General features: G+C 48.3%; 1 protein-coding gene across 2 annotated transcripts; it reads right to left on the bottom strand.

Moving 5' to 3' along the window:
* Positions 1–452: 452 nt before the first annotated feature.
* On the bottom strand, positions 453–3,825 carry LOC109736287 (uncharacterized). 2 transcript variants are annotated; one of them, XM_020295512.3, is made up of 2 exons: positions 2,338–3,825; positions 453–2,271 (listed from the first exon to the last, which is right to left on the bottom strand). In XM_020295512.3, exon 2 carries the CDS (start codon positions 1,994–1,996, stop codon positions 1,283–1,285), a length of 714 nt encoding a protein of 237 aa, XP_020151101.1. In that variant the 5' UTR covers positions 1,997–2,271; positions 2,338–3,825; the 3' UTR covers positions 453–1,282. The 2 variants fall into 2 exon arrangements, with proteins under 2 accessions (XP_020151101.1, XP_020151100.1); XM_020295511.3 differs by having other exon boundaries at positions 453–2,262.
* Positions 3,826–16,420: the final 12,595 nt, after the last annotated feature.

Below are 16,420 nucleotides of genomic sequence, written 5' to 3'. Positions count from 1 at the left end.
GAATGGCCTATGTATAACATTCCAAATTGAAAATTTGGGATGTTACAAAATGAGATCGCTGAAAAACCCAAGTGACCGGGCTCCGGCTAGCGGGCCTGCTCCTGCACACGCCACCCCACCAAGGTCCTTGGTGTCCGGTCTCCTCGCGTAAGGGCCATGAGTGAGCTGACTAGCACGCGCCGCCCCCGGGGGGACCTTTTGTATGCAGGACGATTCAGGAACGGGTCACTTGGGAGATTCCGTGAGGTGCGCCCTGCAAGCGGAAGGCTATCAGGCGTGGCAAAAGCTAAGTTTGGACACCTCCGGAGGCGGTCTCGCGAATGCTGGTGTTTTCCCCCGCGTGGACCGTTTGCACGTCAAAAGAGGGTTTCCTGAGCATTATGCCTCAGGAGCCTTCAGTAGCCTCCGGTGCCCCTCGCCTTCTGGCCTTGTCTAGGCATCGCGACCTGACATACCAGCAACGGTTGAAGCTCGCACGGGGCTGGGTCCTGACGTAGCATCAGGAGGAAACCCCGCGAGAGCACATGCATTCATTATAGCATTAAAATACTCCAACAAAAGTTATTGTTTTCATGCCACTGCGAGACCGCGTCAGTCTGTTTTAGGTAAAGAAGTGGAGTCCTAAAGGGAAGCGTCGCCACCGCTGTCAGCACCGTCGCCATCACCTTCTTCAACCTCGTGGGAGCCCGTGTCGCTATCGCAGGAGAACTTCCCAAGCAGCGCCTCGCCTCCGCGAGGCCATCATGGAACGCTTCAGAATGGGAGCTATCACCCTGCCAAAGTCAAAGTTGGGATCGCCGTGGAGGAGGTGGCTGAAGACGCGCGTGGCCGCCTGAAAGAAGAGGTCACGGCGCTCCTCCTCCAAGATGTCGTCCACCTTTCGGGCCCCTTCTTCGAGCTGCTCCACGAGCTTGGAGGCGAATTCAGGAAAGTCAGCGTCGCTGGGCACGAGGGGAGTTTCAAGCCTCTCCCTGCAGATGGACCGCAGGGCGCCACGGGCTCGGAGCTCAGGAGAGTGGAGTGTTGTGGGGCGTTCGGACTGTCGCCCCTGATTCGCGTCGAGCGCCGTCTTGAGTTCGGCAATTTCTTGCCGGAACTTCTCACGCTCCTTCTCCAAGTCGCCCTCCCACTGCTTCTGCTCCCTGCCATGCTCCTCGGCCAGCCTTGAGCGCTCAGCCTCAACCTTCGCGTCAGCGTCCGCTTGGGCCTTCTTCTCCTTAGCCTCCAGCTGGGCGTTGACTTCGGACACATGCTTCGCGTGGGCCTCCTGAGCGTCGGTCACCTAGCGCCCCAGAGTCTCCACGCGCTCGCGTTCCACTGCCTTCTCGGTCGACACCCTCGCCAGGTCCGACTCACGGGTTGCGAGCTTTGCCTCGCGCTCTTTGAAATCATCCTCCCGCGATTGGAGCTGCTGCGACTGCGTGGCCCGTTCGTCCAGGAGCGCCTTCAGGCTGGCCTCCGCCTCCTTGCGGTGCTTAGCGGCCGCCTCGGCCTCTGCGAGTGCAGTCGTGCAAGCTGATTTCACCTCACCGGTCTCCTTCTCGCTTTCCGCACGGGTGGCCTCGTTCTGACGTTGGGCCATCTTCGTGGTGACGTTGAGCTGGCGCCACCCGTCGGCAAATTTCAGACGCTCTTCAGTAAGGCGCGCCTCGGCAACCTGGAAGTCTGCCCTGAGCCGATCGAGCGCGGCCTTGGCGTCACTCAAAGCCCCATGCCTGAGCAAGGCGCGGTAGCTCACGAGCGTGAGGGCACGGCCCAGGCTCGGCTCCTTGGTGCCCGCGGGTGTCATGGCTAGGAATGCCTCGGCGACGCGCACCTGTAGCGGGGGGCATGCCAGGACTCGTTTCACGCTTGGTCGCTGTGGCACGTCACAGGGGCTCGCCGCACCGGTCTCGGGAGCGTTGGAGGCGGGCGCGACCTCCGTCGTCGCGCCGAGGGGGGCGGCAGATGCAAGGTTTGGCACCCCGTTCTTCTCCGGCGCCGCCTCCTTCCGCATCAGGCCCCGCGAGGGACGCGCCCCTACCCCCCGAGGGGGGGCAATTGAGGCTGGCCCACCTCAGCCTCGGTGATCGCGCCCCCGCACGGCTCTGGTGGGGCGGTCGGCCTCTCCTCGACACCAGGGCGGCCCGCTTCGGCGCTAGGACGTCGGGCGGCTTCCCCACGCCGCTCGGGCTCCCGGTGGGCATTGGCGCCCCCTTCGAGCTAGGGGCTGTCTTCACCCCCGACTTCTTCGTCTTCTTCTTCTGATCGTCAATGGCCCGCCTGCGCAAACTGGGGCCAGTTTAGACTTACTCAAGGGATACATGCTGAGGCGCGAGAGCGGGCACGGGAACTTACTCGTCTTTGGCGGCCCATTTGCTCTTCTTCGCCGCGGCAGCTGCTGCATTGCCTCCATCTTCGAGCGCTGCCTTCCCGGCCCTCGGGGCGGCCCTCGGCGAGCCTGGCGGTGTCGTCCTGTTTGAGGGCCTGAGAGACCCCCGTCCCCTGGAGGACCTCGGGTATGGGCTCCTCTGCCGCCTTTTCGCCGGAACCCACCTCCGCTGCGGGCAGCACGGCGGCCGAGGTGTTGGGCCTTACTTCGCCGGCTACTCCGGTAGGTGGAGGGGACGTGGCCGCGGGTAGTGTGCTGTCGGCATCGTCGTCCTCTAGAATCGCAGATGAGCGAGCGGTGGGAACGCGGTGGCGCCCGGCTGAAAGGAACATGCGGTGCCTGTGTGGTTTTGGTAATTGTTACATTCTCTATGGACTAAGGGTTGGATTGAGTTATATTTGAAGGATTTGTCCATAGGTATTTCTTAAAGTACATGTGTTGGTTTCAAGGAGTTTATGAGTTAACCAAGGTGGTATTAAGGAATTATCCAAAGATTGGTCATAGAGTTGGAAAGAGTCAAAGTTGATCAAGACTAAGTACAGAGAGTGATTCAAGTTGATCATCACACAAAGCATAGAAGATACATCGAGTGGGATCAGGTGATCTCATGGTACGTGTTCATGGGCTTGTGTCAAGAGAAAGATATCACTCAACCAATGGAGAGGATGACATCAAGTGGTGATCGTCATCAAGAATTCCGTGCGCAAGCTCAAGTGGAGCATCACGAAGAGATCAAGTGCTTGATGCTTGCCGTCCATTGTGGTGTCAATGGACTTGTGAAGATGTGCCGAAGAGTGGCTCACCCATAGTGGAGTATGGGGGAGCAATCATCTAATCTTCATCGACCCAACGCAATCAAGAAAGGTGGTTCAACTTGAGGGAGTCAAGATCGTCATCATCTAGCTCAAGTGGACTTCATGCAAGGCAAAGGTTTTCCCTTGATAGGTTTTATATTTTACCGGTCTCATGGTGATAGTTTGGAGACCGGGTTATAGGATCGATAGCTGTACTATCAAGGGGGCTCTCAAGTGAGTAGCGTGATCGTATCGTTTGTCGAGAGCTAAAACCATTGCATCCTTGCATCATATTTCTTGATTCTTATTTATATTTTCTTTTGAGGTTTTAGATCTTGTGGTTATCTTCATGACAAGCTCTAGTACATCAAAAACGGATTTCATATGCTTCTTCTATCGCGTTTTCGGTGTTGGAGGTTTTATCGGTCTTTTTCGAGAAAGGGTTCTCACCATTTTCTTTTGGGCCTTTTCTAATTTCCTTCTTATTGTTAGTTCTCTCAAGATTGTGTTAGCCCTTGTCGCTAGCTTTCCAACAAACTTGGTTTCGTTGAATTCGGAGTCCGTTTGCAGAAGTTGTGGCAGTTTTGGTGTTCTGAAAAGGCTGCAGCGGTACTACCGCGGACAGGAGCGGATGTAATTTTTTACTACCGCTCCAGAGCGGTACTACCGCGGCTACTACAGCGGTAGTACCGCTCCGGACCAAAAACTTGTCACAAGTCCAGCGGTGGTAGGCACGGATGTATTTTTTAGTACCGCTCGCAAGCAGTAGTACCGCTACCCTTTGAGGTAGTACCGCTATCCCTAGCGGTAGTACCATGAGGTCGAGCGGTAGTACCACTCTGTGCGGGCTGTGAGCATAACGGTTAGATTTTTTTCCCCACCTATAAAAGGGGGTTTTCTTCCCCAATGAATTTTATCTCTTGAGCTCGTGTTCTTCCCCCATTGTTGACCTTCTTCGAGCTTGCTAACTCTCAATCCCTCCATGAATTCTTGCTAGTTTTTGAGGGAAAAGAGAGAGGAGATCTAGATCCACATTTCCACCAATCATTTTCTCCTCTATGTGAGGGGAACCCCCTGGATCTAGTTCTTGGAGTTCTTGGTGTTCTCCTTCTTGTTCTTCCTCTCATTTTCCTCCCTAGCATTAGTTGCTTCGGTGGGATTTGAGAGAGAAGGATTTGGGCACTCCGTGTGCCCTTGCCATTGCATTTGGTGCATCGGTTTGAGTTCTCCACGGTGATACGTGGAAGTTACAAGTTGAGAAGCTTATTACTCTTGGGTGCTTGGTACCCTTGAGCTTGTTCCTCTTGGGTGCTTGAGCGCCCTAGACGGTTGGTGGTGTTCGGAGCTCAATCATTGTGGTGTAAAGCTCCGGGCAAGCGTCGGGGTCTCCAATTAGGTTGTGGAGATCGCCCCGAGCAATTTTACGGGTTTCGGTGACCGCCCCCAAGGGTTGCCAAAGTGTACGGGTTCGGTGACCGCCCCCAAGGGTTGCCATTTGTACGGGTTCGGTGACCGCCCTCAAGGGTCCCTTAGTGGAATCACGGCATATTGCATTGTGCGAGGGCGTGAGGAGATTACGGTGGCCCTAGTGGCTTCTTGGGGAGCATTGTGCCTCCACACCGCTCCAAACGGAGATTAGCATCCGCAAGGGTGTGAACTTGGGGATACATCGTCGTCTCCGCGTGCCTCGGTTATCTCTTACCCGAGCTCTTTACTTATGCAGTTTACTTTGTGATAGCCATATTGTTTCTTGTCATATATCTTGCTATCACCTAGTAGTTTATCTTGCTTAGCATAAGTTGTTGGTGCACATAGGTGAGCCTAGTTGTTGTAGGTTTTGTGCTTAACAAATTAACCGCTAGGTTTATTCCACATTTGTTCAAGCCTAAACCGTAATTATTTTAAAGCGCCTATTCACCCCCCCCCCTCTAGGCGACATCCACGATCTTTCACCGGCCAACGGCGGCCTCCGTGGTTTCCTCCCAGTCCGCAGCGTTGTCGCTGCTGCTGGAATCTAGCACCACCGTGAGGGGGTTCTCGCGGGCCCAACATGGCCCGCTGGCACAAGCCCCCATCGGTCAAAATGCGCATCACCCCCACCAGCTCCGACCTCTCCTGGTAGCAGTACAGCGGGAGCACATCCTTGCGAAGGTCCTCGGGGGTACCGCCGAGCAAGTTGGCTAGAACCCATCCAACTACACAGGCGTCAGGCCGCCAGCACACAACATTATCTAGTCCCTAGCGCCGGCGTACTCCCACATGGGCTGAGAATGCTCCACGAGTGGCGCGATGCGCCGCCGCAGGTACTTCTTGACGATCATTGGCCCCGTTAGCCCCGTGGCCCGGTACGCGGCCATCCGCTCCAAGACCGGCTCCATCCTCGGGTCGGTGAGCTTCTTGTGCCCCCACCCGAGGTTCTGCTCGGCCGGGTCTGTCGGAATCATCGGGAGCGGGTTGTCCCAGCATGCATCATGAAGATGCAGCGCTGCCGGTAGCCCTCCACCTTCTTCTCGGCCTTCGAGCTGATTATGTCGTCTTCCATGCCTTGACGGCAAGGAAAGAGACGCACGCGGAGCGTTGGTCTGCTGCAGTGAACCGCAGGCTGAAGAAGTGGCAGAAGAGTGCCACCGAGGGCCTCATGCCCACAAAGGCCTCGCAGTAGAAGGCAAACAAGGCTAGAAGGAGGATGGAGTTGGGTTGGAGATGGAGGGCATGGATTCGATAATGAGACAAGATGGCGTAGAAGAATGCAGAGAATGGCGGGACCAACCCGGCGTAGATGTTGTGGAGGAAGAAGGGGTAGGCGGACGCCCCAAGCTTCTTCGTGCTTGCGAGCCCGGCTTGGTCTGGGTCGCCTGCCCTTCGTTCTGATCGTTGTCCACCAGTGGGAGGACTGGTTCCATGTCCTCCGCGGCGACGATGGAGGAGCGTGAGAGTTCCGCCCCGACGACAAGCGTGCTTGGAGCTGGAGTCATCGCCTTTTTTCTTGTTGGCGGGCGCCATTCACGCGTCGCGGAGTTGCAAGCGAGGATGGGCAGAGATGACGCGTCTGGGTGGATCGTGAGGAGTCGTGCACGAGAAGGGAGGCGTAGGAAGGCGGATGCGGGGCAAGGAAGGAAATGGTGGCCTCGCACCGCGTGCGGGCAGGCTTTATGCCAGCGAGGGCGGTTGCCGAGGCATCATGGAAGAAGTGGGGGCGCCCCACGCTCCATTGTGCACCACGCGTCTAGCCTGGCCCGCAGGCAGTTGGGACCCACGTTGTTTCACCCCCTAATAGGTGGGGACGTGCGCGCCCCGGGCCCGGGGGCTACTGTCAGGCCTGTGGGACTGGGGGTATCCAGGCCCATCTGCCTTCGGCCCAGGGCGCGGTGCATACCAAGACGCCCAAGGAGTGGCCCACCAGCAAGCTTCATGACCAAGACGCCTCACAAGGCTCTTATCTCGCGAGGCCCACGTCAGCAAGTATCCCGGGCGGACTAGAAGCGTCAGCAGGAGCCTCGCGAGGCGGCCTCCCAAGGCCCCCTCTCGCGGCGGACAAGTCAGAGGTTGTTCAGCCCGGTCGTGAGGCTCAGAGTCGTCACGTGGGTGACACGCGCGACGACGAACAATGCCAGAGGCTATGCCAGTATGCGCGGATGAGGAGGCTTTCCTCTTTGGTGTTAAGGGAGCAAGTCCAGCGCGCCGGTTCCTAAAGCAATCCCCAAATATTGCTTGATCGGTGCAAGAAGACCAAGACGACAGGCGCGCAGGGCAGAGGTCACCATTGAGCCCACCGACGCGTCATGGGTGGAGGCTTTGCAGGCGAAGACCACCTTTTGTCAGGATAGACTGCGCCCCTGTCCCCCTTCAAAATTGATGTTGTGTGGCAACCCTTCTCGCCAAGGTTTTCCGGGCAAGAGGACCAAGGCATGTATAAAAGAGGGGCAGGGAGCTGCCGTAGAGGAGGTCGACCATTCTGGCTCTCCAGCCCTTGTACTCTTGCCTCCACCACCATAGCAATCCACAAACTGAGCAGGAGTAGGGTTTTACACCGCAAGGTGGCCCGAACCGGGGTAACTCCCATGTCTCCAGCCGCCCCCTCTAGCTCGCGCTTGTCGTAGCCTCGTCGTGGTTGGTAGCAGGATGGAGTAGAGCGGTAGGAGCGAGCGCACCCCCAGAGTTCGAACCTCTTGGGTCCCCGGAGCCTCGATTCCGACATGCTCCGGCATCGTAAGCCTTTGTACCAAAGCGATCTCATCTGGAGGCCCTCTTCGACACCCTGCCGAAGGGGGGCATCATCACTAGAGGCCAAGGAGGAGGAAGCCAAGGGGGGAGACTCTCTCCCCCTCTCTCTCGATGGTGCCAGAGTGCTACGGGGGAACCATCACCGCGGTGATCGTCTTCGTCAACATCACCGTCTTCATCACCTCCCTCATCTCTTTTCAGCGGTCCACTCTCCCGCATCTCGATGTAATCCACTACTTGAATATGGTGCTTTATGGCACATATTATTATCCAGTGATGTGTTGCCATCCTATGATGTTTGATTAGATTTCTTTTGTCCTTTGGGTTGATTGATGATTTTGATTGGTTTGAGTTGTATGTTTATTCTGGTGCTGTCCTATGGTGCCTCATGTGCCGCGCACACGTGGGGGATTCTCGTTGTAGGGTGTTGCAATACGTTCATGATTCGCTTATAGTGGGTGGCTAGAGTGACAGAAGCTTACACCTGAGTAAGGGGGTTGTTGTGTATGGGAGTAAAGGGGACTTGATACTTAATGCTATGGTTGGGTTTACCTAAATGATTCCTAGTAGTTGCGGATGCTTGCTAGAGATCCAATCATAAGTTCATATGATCCAAGTACGGAAAGTATGTTAGCTCATGCCTCTCCCTCATATAAAATTGCAATTATGATTATCGATCTTGTTAACAATTGCCTAGGACAATTTCGCACACCGATCCATCATTATGCCACACCCGCTATTTGTAATATATTGTAATATATTATAACTTTATTTAGGCAGCACATATTTTCATATTTTTGCTCTCCGATATTATGCAAAGAAATCCTCTTTATACCCACAACGTAGTTTTATTTCTCGTCTCTAGATGAAAGCAAGCGCTTGGTGTACGTAGGGTCGTATCAGTGGCAGATAGGACCCGAGAGAATATTGATCTTACCTTTAGCTCCTTGTGGGTTCTACATTGCATACTTATCACTTCCATTTGGAAATTGCTACGATGATTCCTTGCACTTGGGGATTATCACGTGTCATCTTGCACAATTCAGTAAAATTATGCAAATGCACACTGGCATCTTCAGAAGCAGAGCCTCCAAATTAGTCCTATTGAATGATGGAAACTAAGTTTGGTTTGATCTCATACTCAGTGGCTGCAACCTCAGGTTGTGCTTTGGGTTCACGCATGAAGTTGTTGCTGGGAGTAGCAAAACTTCCAAGATTACGAGCCATGGTAATCTGTTTAGTTTTACAACTGACAAGACTTGCAGCTAAAATAAAACTTAGGACTAAAAACATAAATACTAGGAATACTAAACTCCTCCCCGGCAACGGCGCCAGAGAAAGGCCTTGATATCTCCTTTTAGTGATCCGGTAACGGAACAGAAAGTGTATCCCGCACCTATTTCCCCATAGGCAACCCTGGGTTATCAAACCGACGAGAGGCAAATTCCCTTGAAGCGATGGTCTCTAGCAGCTTTTATCAAAGGATCAATTCCAGGTTTTGACCAGATCAATCAAGCAAACAGTGATTCAAACACTTATAATGAAAAGAGGTAAGGGTATGAGGGCTTAATGCTTACAACCATGTACTTGTGTTGGGACCAGATATGATCTTAATTTGTGCGCTAGAAGTCACCCATCAAGATGTGCTTGTTACAAACCGAAGTGGGGGATGTGTCTAAATAGCATCTTGACCACCATGAGCCCTGCATCAAGAATCAGTTGTCCTACCGCAGGCCCTATCCGTCACGCGGGGTTGCCTTGATAATTAAGATAATGAAATCAAACAAGAGCTTTGGACGTTTAATGACTACACCTCATGTATCCCCAAGGATAGGATCCGTGTTACCCTACTAAACCATACTATCACCGGTGTTTTGTATCACATTTCACGGTCTCTTTGCTCCAAGACTCACCATGGCATGATCTCCATGATCTTGGGTACCTGCAAGGATAAAGATCGCGGGAAAGACAAGAGACTTCTACGGAACAGTTTTATTTCACAGATATGGGATATTAATTCAAAGCCCTTCCATTGATCCCCACAACAAATACAAAGGGTTGCAAGGATTATGCCTAAACTCATACCTTACCGAACTACTCAGACATGGAGATCAGATCACGAGCATAAAACATTGAAGAACACATCCTGAAGATTGATTGATTGCAAATATTTCTTATAATGGATGCCTTATGCGATGCACGATTACAAGTATGAACCAGATGAGGAAGCTCTATGGTGGTGATGGTAGCTATGGAGATGGAAATGGCGGCGGCTAGGGTTTGTGGATGAAGATGGTGATGATTATTGATACGTCTCCAACGTATCTATAATTTTTTATTGTTCCATGCTATTATAGTATCAATCTTGGATGTTTTATATACAATTATATATATATATTGGGACTAACCTATTAACTTAGTGCCAAGTGTCTGTTGCTATTTTTTGCCTGTTTTTGGTTTTCCAGGAAATCAGTACCAACCGAAGTCCAAATGGCACGAAACTTTTTGAAGATTTTTTTTCTGTACATAAGAGACCCTAGAAGCTTCGGGGGTAGTCAGAAGGCGAAGGAAGTGGTCATGAGCCACCAGCGCACGCCCAGGCAGTAGCCATGCCCTGGTGCCTCATGGGCCCACCTTTGCTCCGTTTGACCTAATTTCGCCTCTATAAATTCTCTAAAATTGGGAAACCAACAAAGAGCCACCCAAAACACTTTTTCGTCACTGCAAGCTTCTGTTCTCGCGAGATCCCATCTGGAGGCCTTTTTCGGTACTCTGTTGGAGGGGGAATCGATCACGGAGGGCTTCTAAATCAACCTTGCCGCCATGTCTGATTAGTTTACCACAGACCCACGGGTCCATAGCTAGTAGCTAGATGGTTTCTTCTCTCTCTTTGACCTCCAATACAATGTTCTCCTCGATGTTCTTGGAGGTTTATTCGATGTAATCCTTTTTTGCGGTGTGTTTGTTGGGATCCGATGAACTATGGGTTTATGAGTAGATTATCCATGAATATTATCTGAGTCTTCTTTGAACTCTTTTATGCCTGATTATTATAGCTTTGTATTTCTCTCCGATCTATTGATTTGGTTTAGCCAACTAGATTGATTTATCTTGCAATGAGAGAGGTGCTTTGTGATGGGTTCGATCTTGCGGTGCTCAATCCCAGTGACAGAAGGGGACATGCAGGTATTTTTGTCGCTTCCATTAAGGATGAAACGATGGGGTTTATTCATATTGATTGAGTTTACTTTGTCTACACCATGTCATCTTACTTAAGGCATTACTCCGTTCTTTATGAACTTGATACTCTAGATGCATGTTGGATAGCGGTTGATGTGTGGAGTAATAGTAGATGCAGGCAGGATTTGGTCTACTTGTATCGGACGTATTGCCTATATACATGATCATTGCCTTGGATATCATCATGATTATTCGCTTTTCTATCAATTGCCCAACAGTAATTTGTTTACCCACTGTATGCTATCTTCAAGAGAGAAGCCTCTAGTGAAAACTATAGCCCCCGGGTATATCTTTATTATATATTAAAACTCCAAAAATACATTGCTGCGATTTTATTTACTTTATTTTATTTTGTGTTTTTATTTATCTAACTATCTATCACTACGAGATTTGATCCTTGCAATTAACCGCCAAGGGATTGACAACCCCATGTTTGCGTTGGGTGCAAGTATTTGTTATTTTGTGTGTAGGTACTGCTAACGATGTGTTGCTTGGTTCTCCTACTGGATTGATAACCTTGGTTCTTAACTGACGGAAATACTTATCTCTATTGTACTTCATCATACTCTCCTCATCAGGGAAATCCCAACGCATCTCACAAGTAGCAATGATGTTCCGGCTTCTGTCAACGCTCTCCCCCTTGACATTTCGATGGGGTCCCCTTTATGGAAGTTGTCCAGGTGGATGATCTGCCTCGAAATCCATGCCATACAACCGCTCATACGAGCGCTCGCGGTCAGATGTAACACCATTGTTTGTGCCATCTTCACGGAAACGCCTCCTGTTGATTCCTCCTTTCTCCATTTCCATTCCTTTGCATATTCCTACGTGACTTCTTGCCTTTTTAGCCCATTTCCTGTGGAAGCACATCAACATAGGATTTGTGGAATCCTTTGCGTTCATTAGTCATTAGTGGCAATATCGGAGCGAATATCTCTTTTCAAATGAAATATCTCGGTTCAAACTAAGGTAGATGAGGGTAAAAATATCACACATCACTAGATTAACTTTCGGGGTGTGTGAGAGAAGAGACTTAATTAAAAATCTCTAGCTCCACATTAAACTTTGTCAAATATGTGTGACCCCCTAGAAGATCATTCATCTTCATCGCCCTCTTGTGTACGTGACGGTTCACTATTATTGACTATGATGAAGCTCAAAGAACTGTTAGCAGATCGTCAACAGCCAGAGCCGAACGGTTGTCAGAACTTCGTACAAAGCTACATCATGTCGTCAATGAACTGAACTGAAGCAACACTCGAGGGAAGCATAGCAAGAACATCAAACCCTCACATACACATGTGATCAAGATAGAAACCTGCATCTACTCATAGAACCGCTCTAATACCATCGTTGCGAAACGTAGTAGAAAACAAAAAAATTGCCCCACGATCACCCATGAACAATATGAAGATGCATAAACAGTTTGGATCACAATCGTTACCAACTCTGGAGTTCAACAGAAGTAGACGAATTGGTGTAGATCATACTGGCAGTCCCTCAAACTGTTGATGACGATCCCGTGAACCACCCTTGAATGACCCCTTGAACGGAAGATCGAAAGCGTGGCCTCTCTACTTGGTTGCAAGCGTACGGTCTTCACATCCGGCAGCGCTTCGTCGTCTAGAGCTAATCGTCGCCAGAGAATTAGAGGAAAAAGATTAGAACCACATTGGGTTTCTAACTATGAGGATTAGAGGAACTAGGTCTAGCTCTAATTCTCCGGCGACGATTAGATCCACGATCACCCAGGAACAATATGAAGATGCATAAACGGTTTGGATCACAATCGTTACCAACTCCCGAGTGCAACGGAAGTAGACGAATTGGTGTAGATCGTACTTGGAGTCCCTCAAACTGTTGATGACGATCCCATGAACCACCCTCGAATGACCCCTTGAACGGAAGATCGGAAGCATGGCCTATCTACTTGGTTGCAAGTGTACGGTCTTCACGATCCGGCAGCGCTTCATCGTCTAGAGCTAATCGTCACCGAAGAATTAGAGGAAAAAGATTAGAACCACAATGGGTTTCTAACTATGAGGATTAGAGGAACTAGGTCTAGCTCTAATTAGAACAACTAGCATCAACTAGAACTAGAACTAGATGAACTACAGGAGGCTCCAAAACTTGTGTATCCCAAAGGGTAAAATCCTGTAGTATATATAGGTTAGAGGGCAGAGGAGGGGCTTCCACCAAGGAGGGAAAGCTCCTTGGTGCGAAGGGAGGGGAGGAGGAATCGGGAGCTCCTATTGGACGCATTTTGCGTCAAACAGCCATGTGACGCACGCACACACCCCGCGACTGGGCCGGCACAATAGTGGGCGCTGTAGCGAGCGCGCCTATTTGCCATACAGTAACGCAGCTATGTTGAAACAAAGGAAGCACGCAAAGTCCTGGCTAGGATTCGAATTTCGGACCTCCATCTTGTGTGCGAGAGCTAACAAACGTTACTGTAAAAATGGGAGCATGCTAGTATAAGAACTAATTCCAAAGCACAATCCGGACAACAGTTTTCATTTTTTTTCAAACTTTATTTGGAAATTTGATTCTTTTTAAAAACAAACAATGTTTGAAAATCTGATAATTTATTCAACAACTTGGACAAATTTTCAAATTTTCAAAAAATAAAATAGAAACATGAACATTTTTCAACAGAAAGCATTTAGAAATTCCAGAACATTTGATGAAAACGCGAACATTTATTGAATTTTGAGAACACAAATTTGATAATGGGAACAATTTTGAAAAGTGCAAACATTTTTAAAAATTCCTGAACATTTTTTAAAAACTCAAATATTTATTGAATTTTGAGAACAAAATTTGATAATGGGGACTGTTTTTGAACTATTGAACATTTTTTAAATTCTCAAACATTTTTTGAAAACACGAACATCATTTGAAAAGAGGGACAGTTTTTAATATTCTAAACTTTGTTGTAAACATGAACATTTTTTGAATTTATGAGAATTTTTTAAAAACAGAACAATTTTTTAAATCACAAACATATCTTGAATTTTTAGAAAAAATTCAAAATGGAGAACAATTCTAAAAATCCCAACAAAATTGAAATGCGAACAAATTTTGAATACGTGACCAAAAATTTGGAAACACGAATTTTTTTGAATTTGTGATCAAGTTTTGAATATAAGAACATTTTTTAAAATGCCGGTCATTATTTGAAAAGTTCTGATAAATTTGAACAAAAACATTCCGAACAATTTCTACAAAACGGGAACATTTCTTGAAATTCCTGAACAATTTTATAAAAATGCAAACCTTTTTTGAATATATGAACAATTTTTGAAAAAAGACGACCATTTTTATAAAATTTGAACTTTTTTAAAGCGCGAACATTTTTTTAAGTTTCTAAAGAATTTTCAAAACATGAACTCTTTTAAAAAATAAAAATAAACTTGAAACATAAAAAAGAAATGAAAGAAAAAAGAAACGTAAAAGGAAAAGAGAAAGAAGATAAATAAACAGAAAAACTAAAAAGAAAAAACCAAAACCCAAAAAGAAACAGGAAAACCGGTTCCCAAGACCATAAAACCGGCTGGGAAATTCTAGAAGGTTCCCAGAACGAGAAAAACCAGCTGGGATCTAGAAGGTTCCCAAAATCAAAAAACGCTCAAACCTGTTAATGGGCCCGACCCAGGTCATCGCTCGAGGTCACCTCTGTGCGAAGGGTTGACATTTTGACGCAATATGCGTCCAATAGGAAATTCCGGAGGAATCCTCCCCCCACTCCAATTCGGCCTCCCCACTTGGAAAAGTGGGCCAAGTAGGGAGCCTTTCCTATTGGGCCATGGTGGCCCACTATTCCTTCCACCACTTGGCCTTTTAAGGCTCGTTGATATTAAATATAAATGCCCTCTGACAATTACTAGATAATATTACTATTAATTTAACACCTCCACAAACATTTTCCACCTATATACTATTTATCGGTAATACCCGGTATTGCTCGATAAACTTCGGAACCCTTCCGGTGACCCCGAAACGCTTTCGATTCCTCTCAAAACTATTCTTGATAATAATGAAACAATTCCACAAATAAATCCTCGATATTCTCGTCCAACAAACACTTAGCAGATCGTGTTTACCTTAAGTTTGTGACCCCGTAGGTTCGGTGAATCATAGGCAGGAACGAAACTCCTTCGTTGAATGACCAATAGCAGAACCGTGGACGTCCATATCGATCCCTATGATTACACGAATGATATTCGAGTGAAACTTTGGTTATCATGTGATGTTCCCTTTGCTTCATGACACTTTAAAAAACCCGAGGTGTGCTGGTATCCTCTTGAGCCATGCACATGCTCACTATACCGTTCTTCTTGTTATGGATATTGTTTTCTTTCTCGTTGAAGTGTTCCGGCATCTGAATGACATAGTCACCTGTCTCTGGCTATACGATGATTGACGCCGTCACACCGAGAGGTCCCTAAGAATATCTCTCCATCATCGTAGGAGCAAACCCCACTCTCGAGCTATCTAGTCCCTTGTCAAACTTTCCGATGAACCTGTAAGTTGTCGTCAAGATCACCGTGTTACAGACGATGTTTGAGCAACCCCAATGTTCACCATACAGTGGGAAGTGACTACGATACTCTCATGGTCTGAGGAACTAAAATCATATGCTAACACTCTGTGTTATAACAATTGATTTCAGACGATATTATCTCAAAGTATAACAAACAGGTTTGGGTTGATTCAATTTGATCGTTCTTCTAACGTCATACTCGCAATGTTGTTCTAGGACTATCATTACACTTAACGTATCCTATGATCCAGAAAACATGATCACCAACAACACTTGAGCTAGTCTTAGAGGAGAGACTAGGAACCTATTCCTTACCTGTTATTATTTCACATGTGCATATGAGTTTATCACTAAATCACATATTCCAGTATCATAGCAGTTAATGGCATGAAATATAAACTCTTAATTATGAAAATGGAAATATAATAATACAATATTATTGCCTCCAGGGCATATTTCCTACGGTGGCGATGTCCCTCATTATTAATAATGTCTCCCACGTCCTATCCCCGTTCCGTTAAGGCGAATAGCATCGTCGGAGGATATGTGGAGGTGTGTCTTCGTCGTACCTCACGGGATTCGGTCGGTGCTGGTCTTTGGTGGATCTATTTGGATCCAGGTCATCTTCGTTCATGTGGTTACATATTTGATCTTTCCGATCTACAACTCTCTTCATCGATGATGGTTACTGCTCTGGTGTGCTGGTCCTTTGGGGCCTTAGCACGATGACTTCCCGACTGTTTACTACAAGATTTGTCCGGCTTCGGTGAGGGAGGAGCGATGATGGCGACGCGCCTTCGACTTGCTCCAGTGTTTGTAGTCGTCGCTAGGTGGTCCATAGAACTGATTGTAATTTTCATTACCTCTACTGTTCTTTGTACCGCCATGATTGATGCACTTGAGGGAAGACATACCATGGTAGAGCTAGTTGGGTGCCGTATAGACTTTTTTAGGGAAATGTTATATGGCGCACGTCAGATATAAGGGAGTTGTGAGCGAAAGCCATGTGCACCGTTAGACATTTTCTACTACGAATCTTGATGCACAGTAAGGTGCCACGTCATTTTTCTGAAGGCGTTCGTTGTATGCTCGAACCCATCGAACAGAGAGCACCGCTCTCTTTTAAACAAACTCCAACGCACTGACCCAAACGGGCGTGGTTTTTTTTTGCTTTTTGTTTATTTGGATCGGCGTGTCCGCCTTCTTTCGTGCTTGGGTTAGCAGTGGACCTAACATATGAACGCA

The sequence above is a fragment of the Aegilops tauschii genome, chromosome 2, assembly GCF_002575655.3.
Source record: "Aegilops tauschii subsp. strangulata cultivar AL8/78 chromosome 2, Aet v6.0, whole genome shotgun sequence".
Taxonomy (NCBI): domain Eukaryota; kingdom Viridiplantae; phylum Streptophyta; class Magnoliopsida; order Poales; family Poaceae; genus Aegilops; species Aegilops tauschii.
This window is presented reverse-complemented; position numbering and strand designations above follow the sequence as displayed.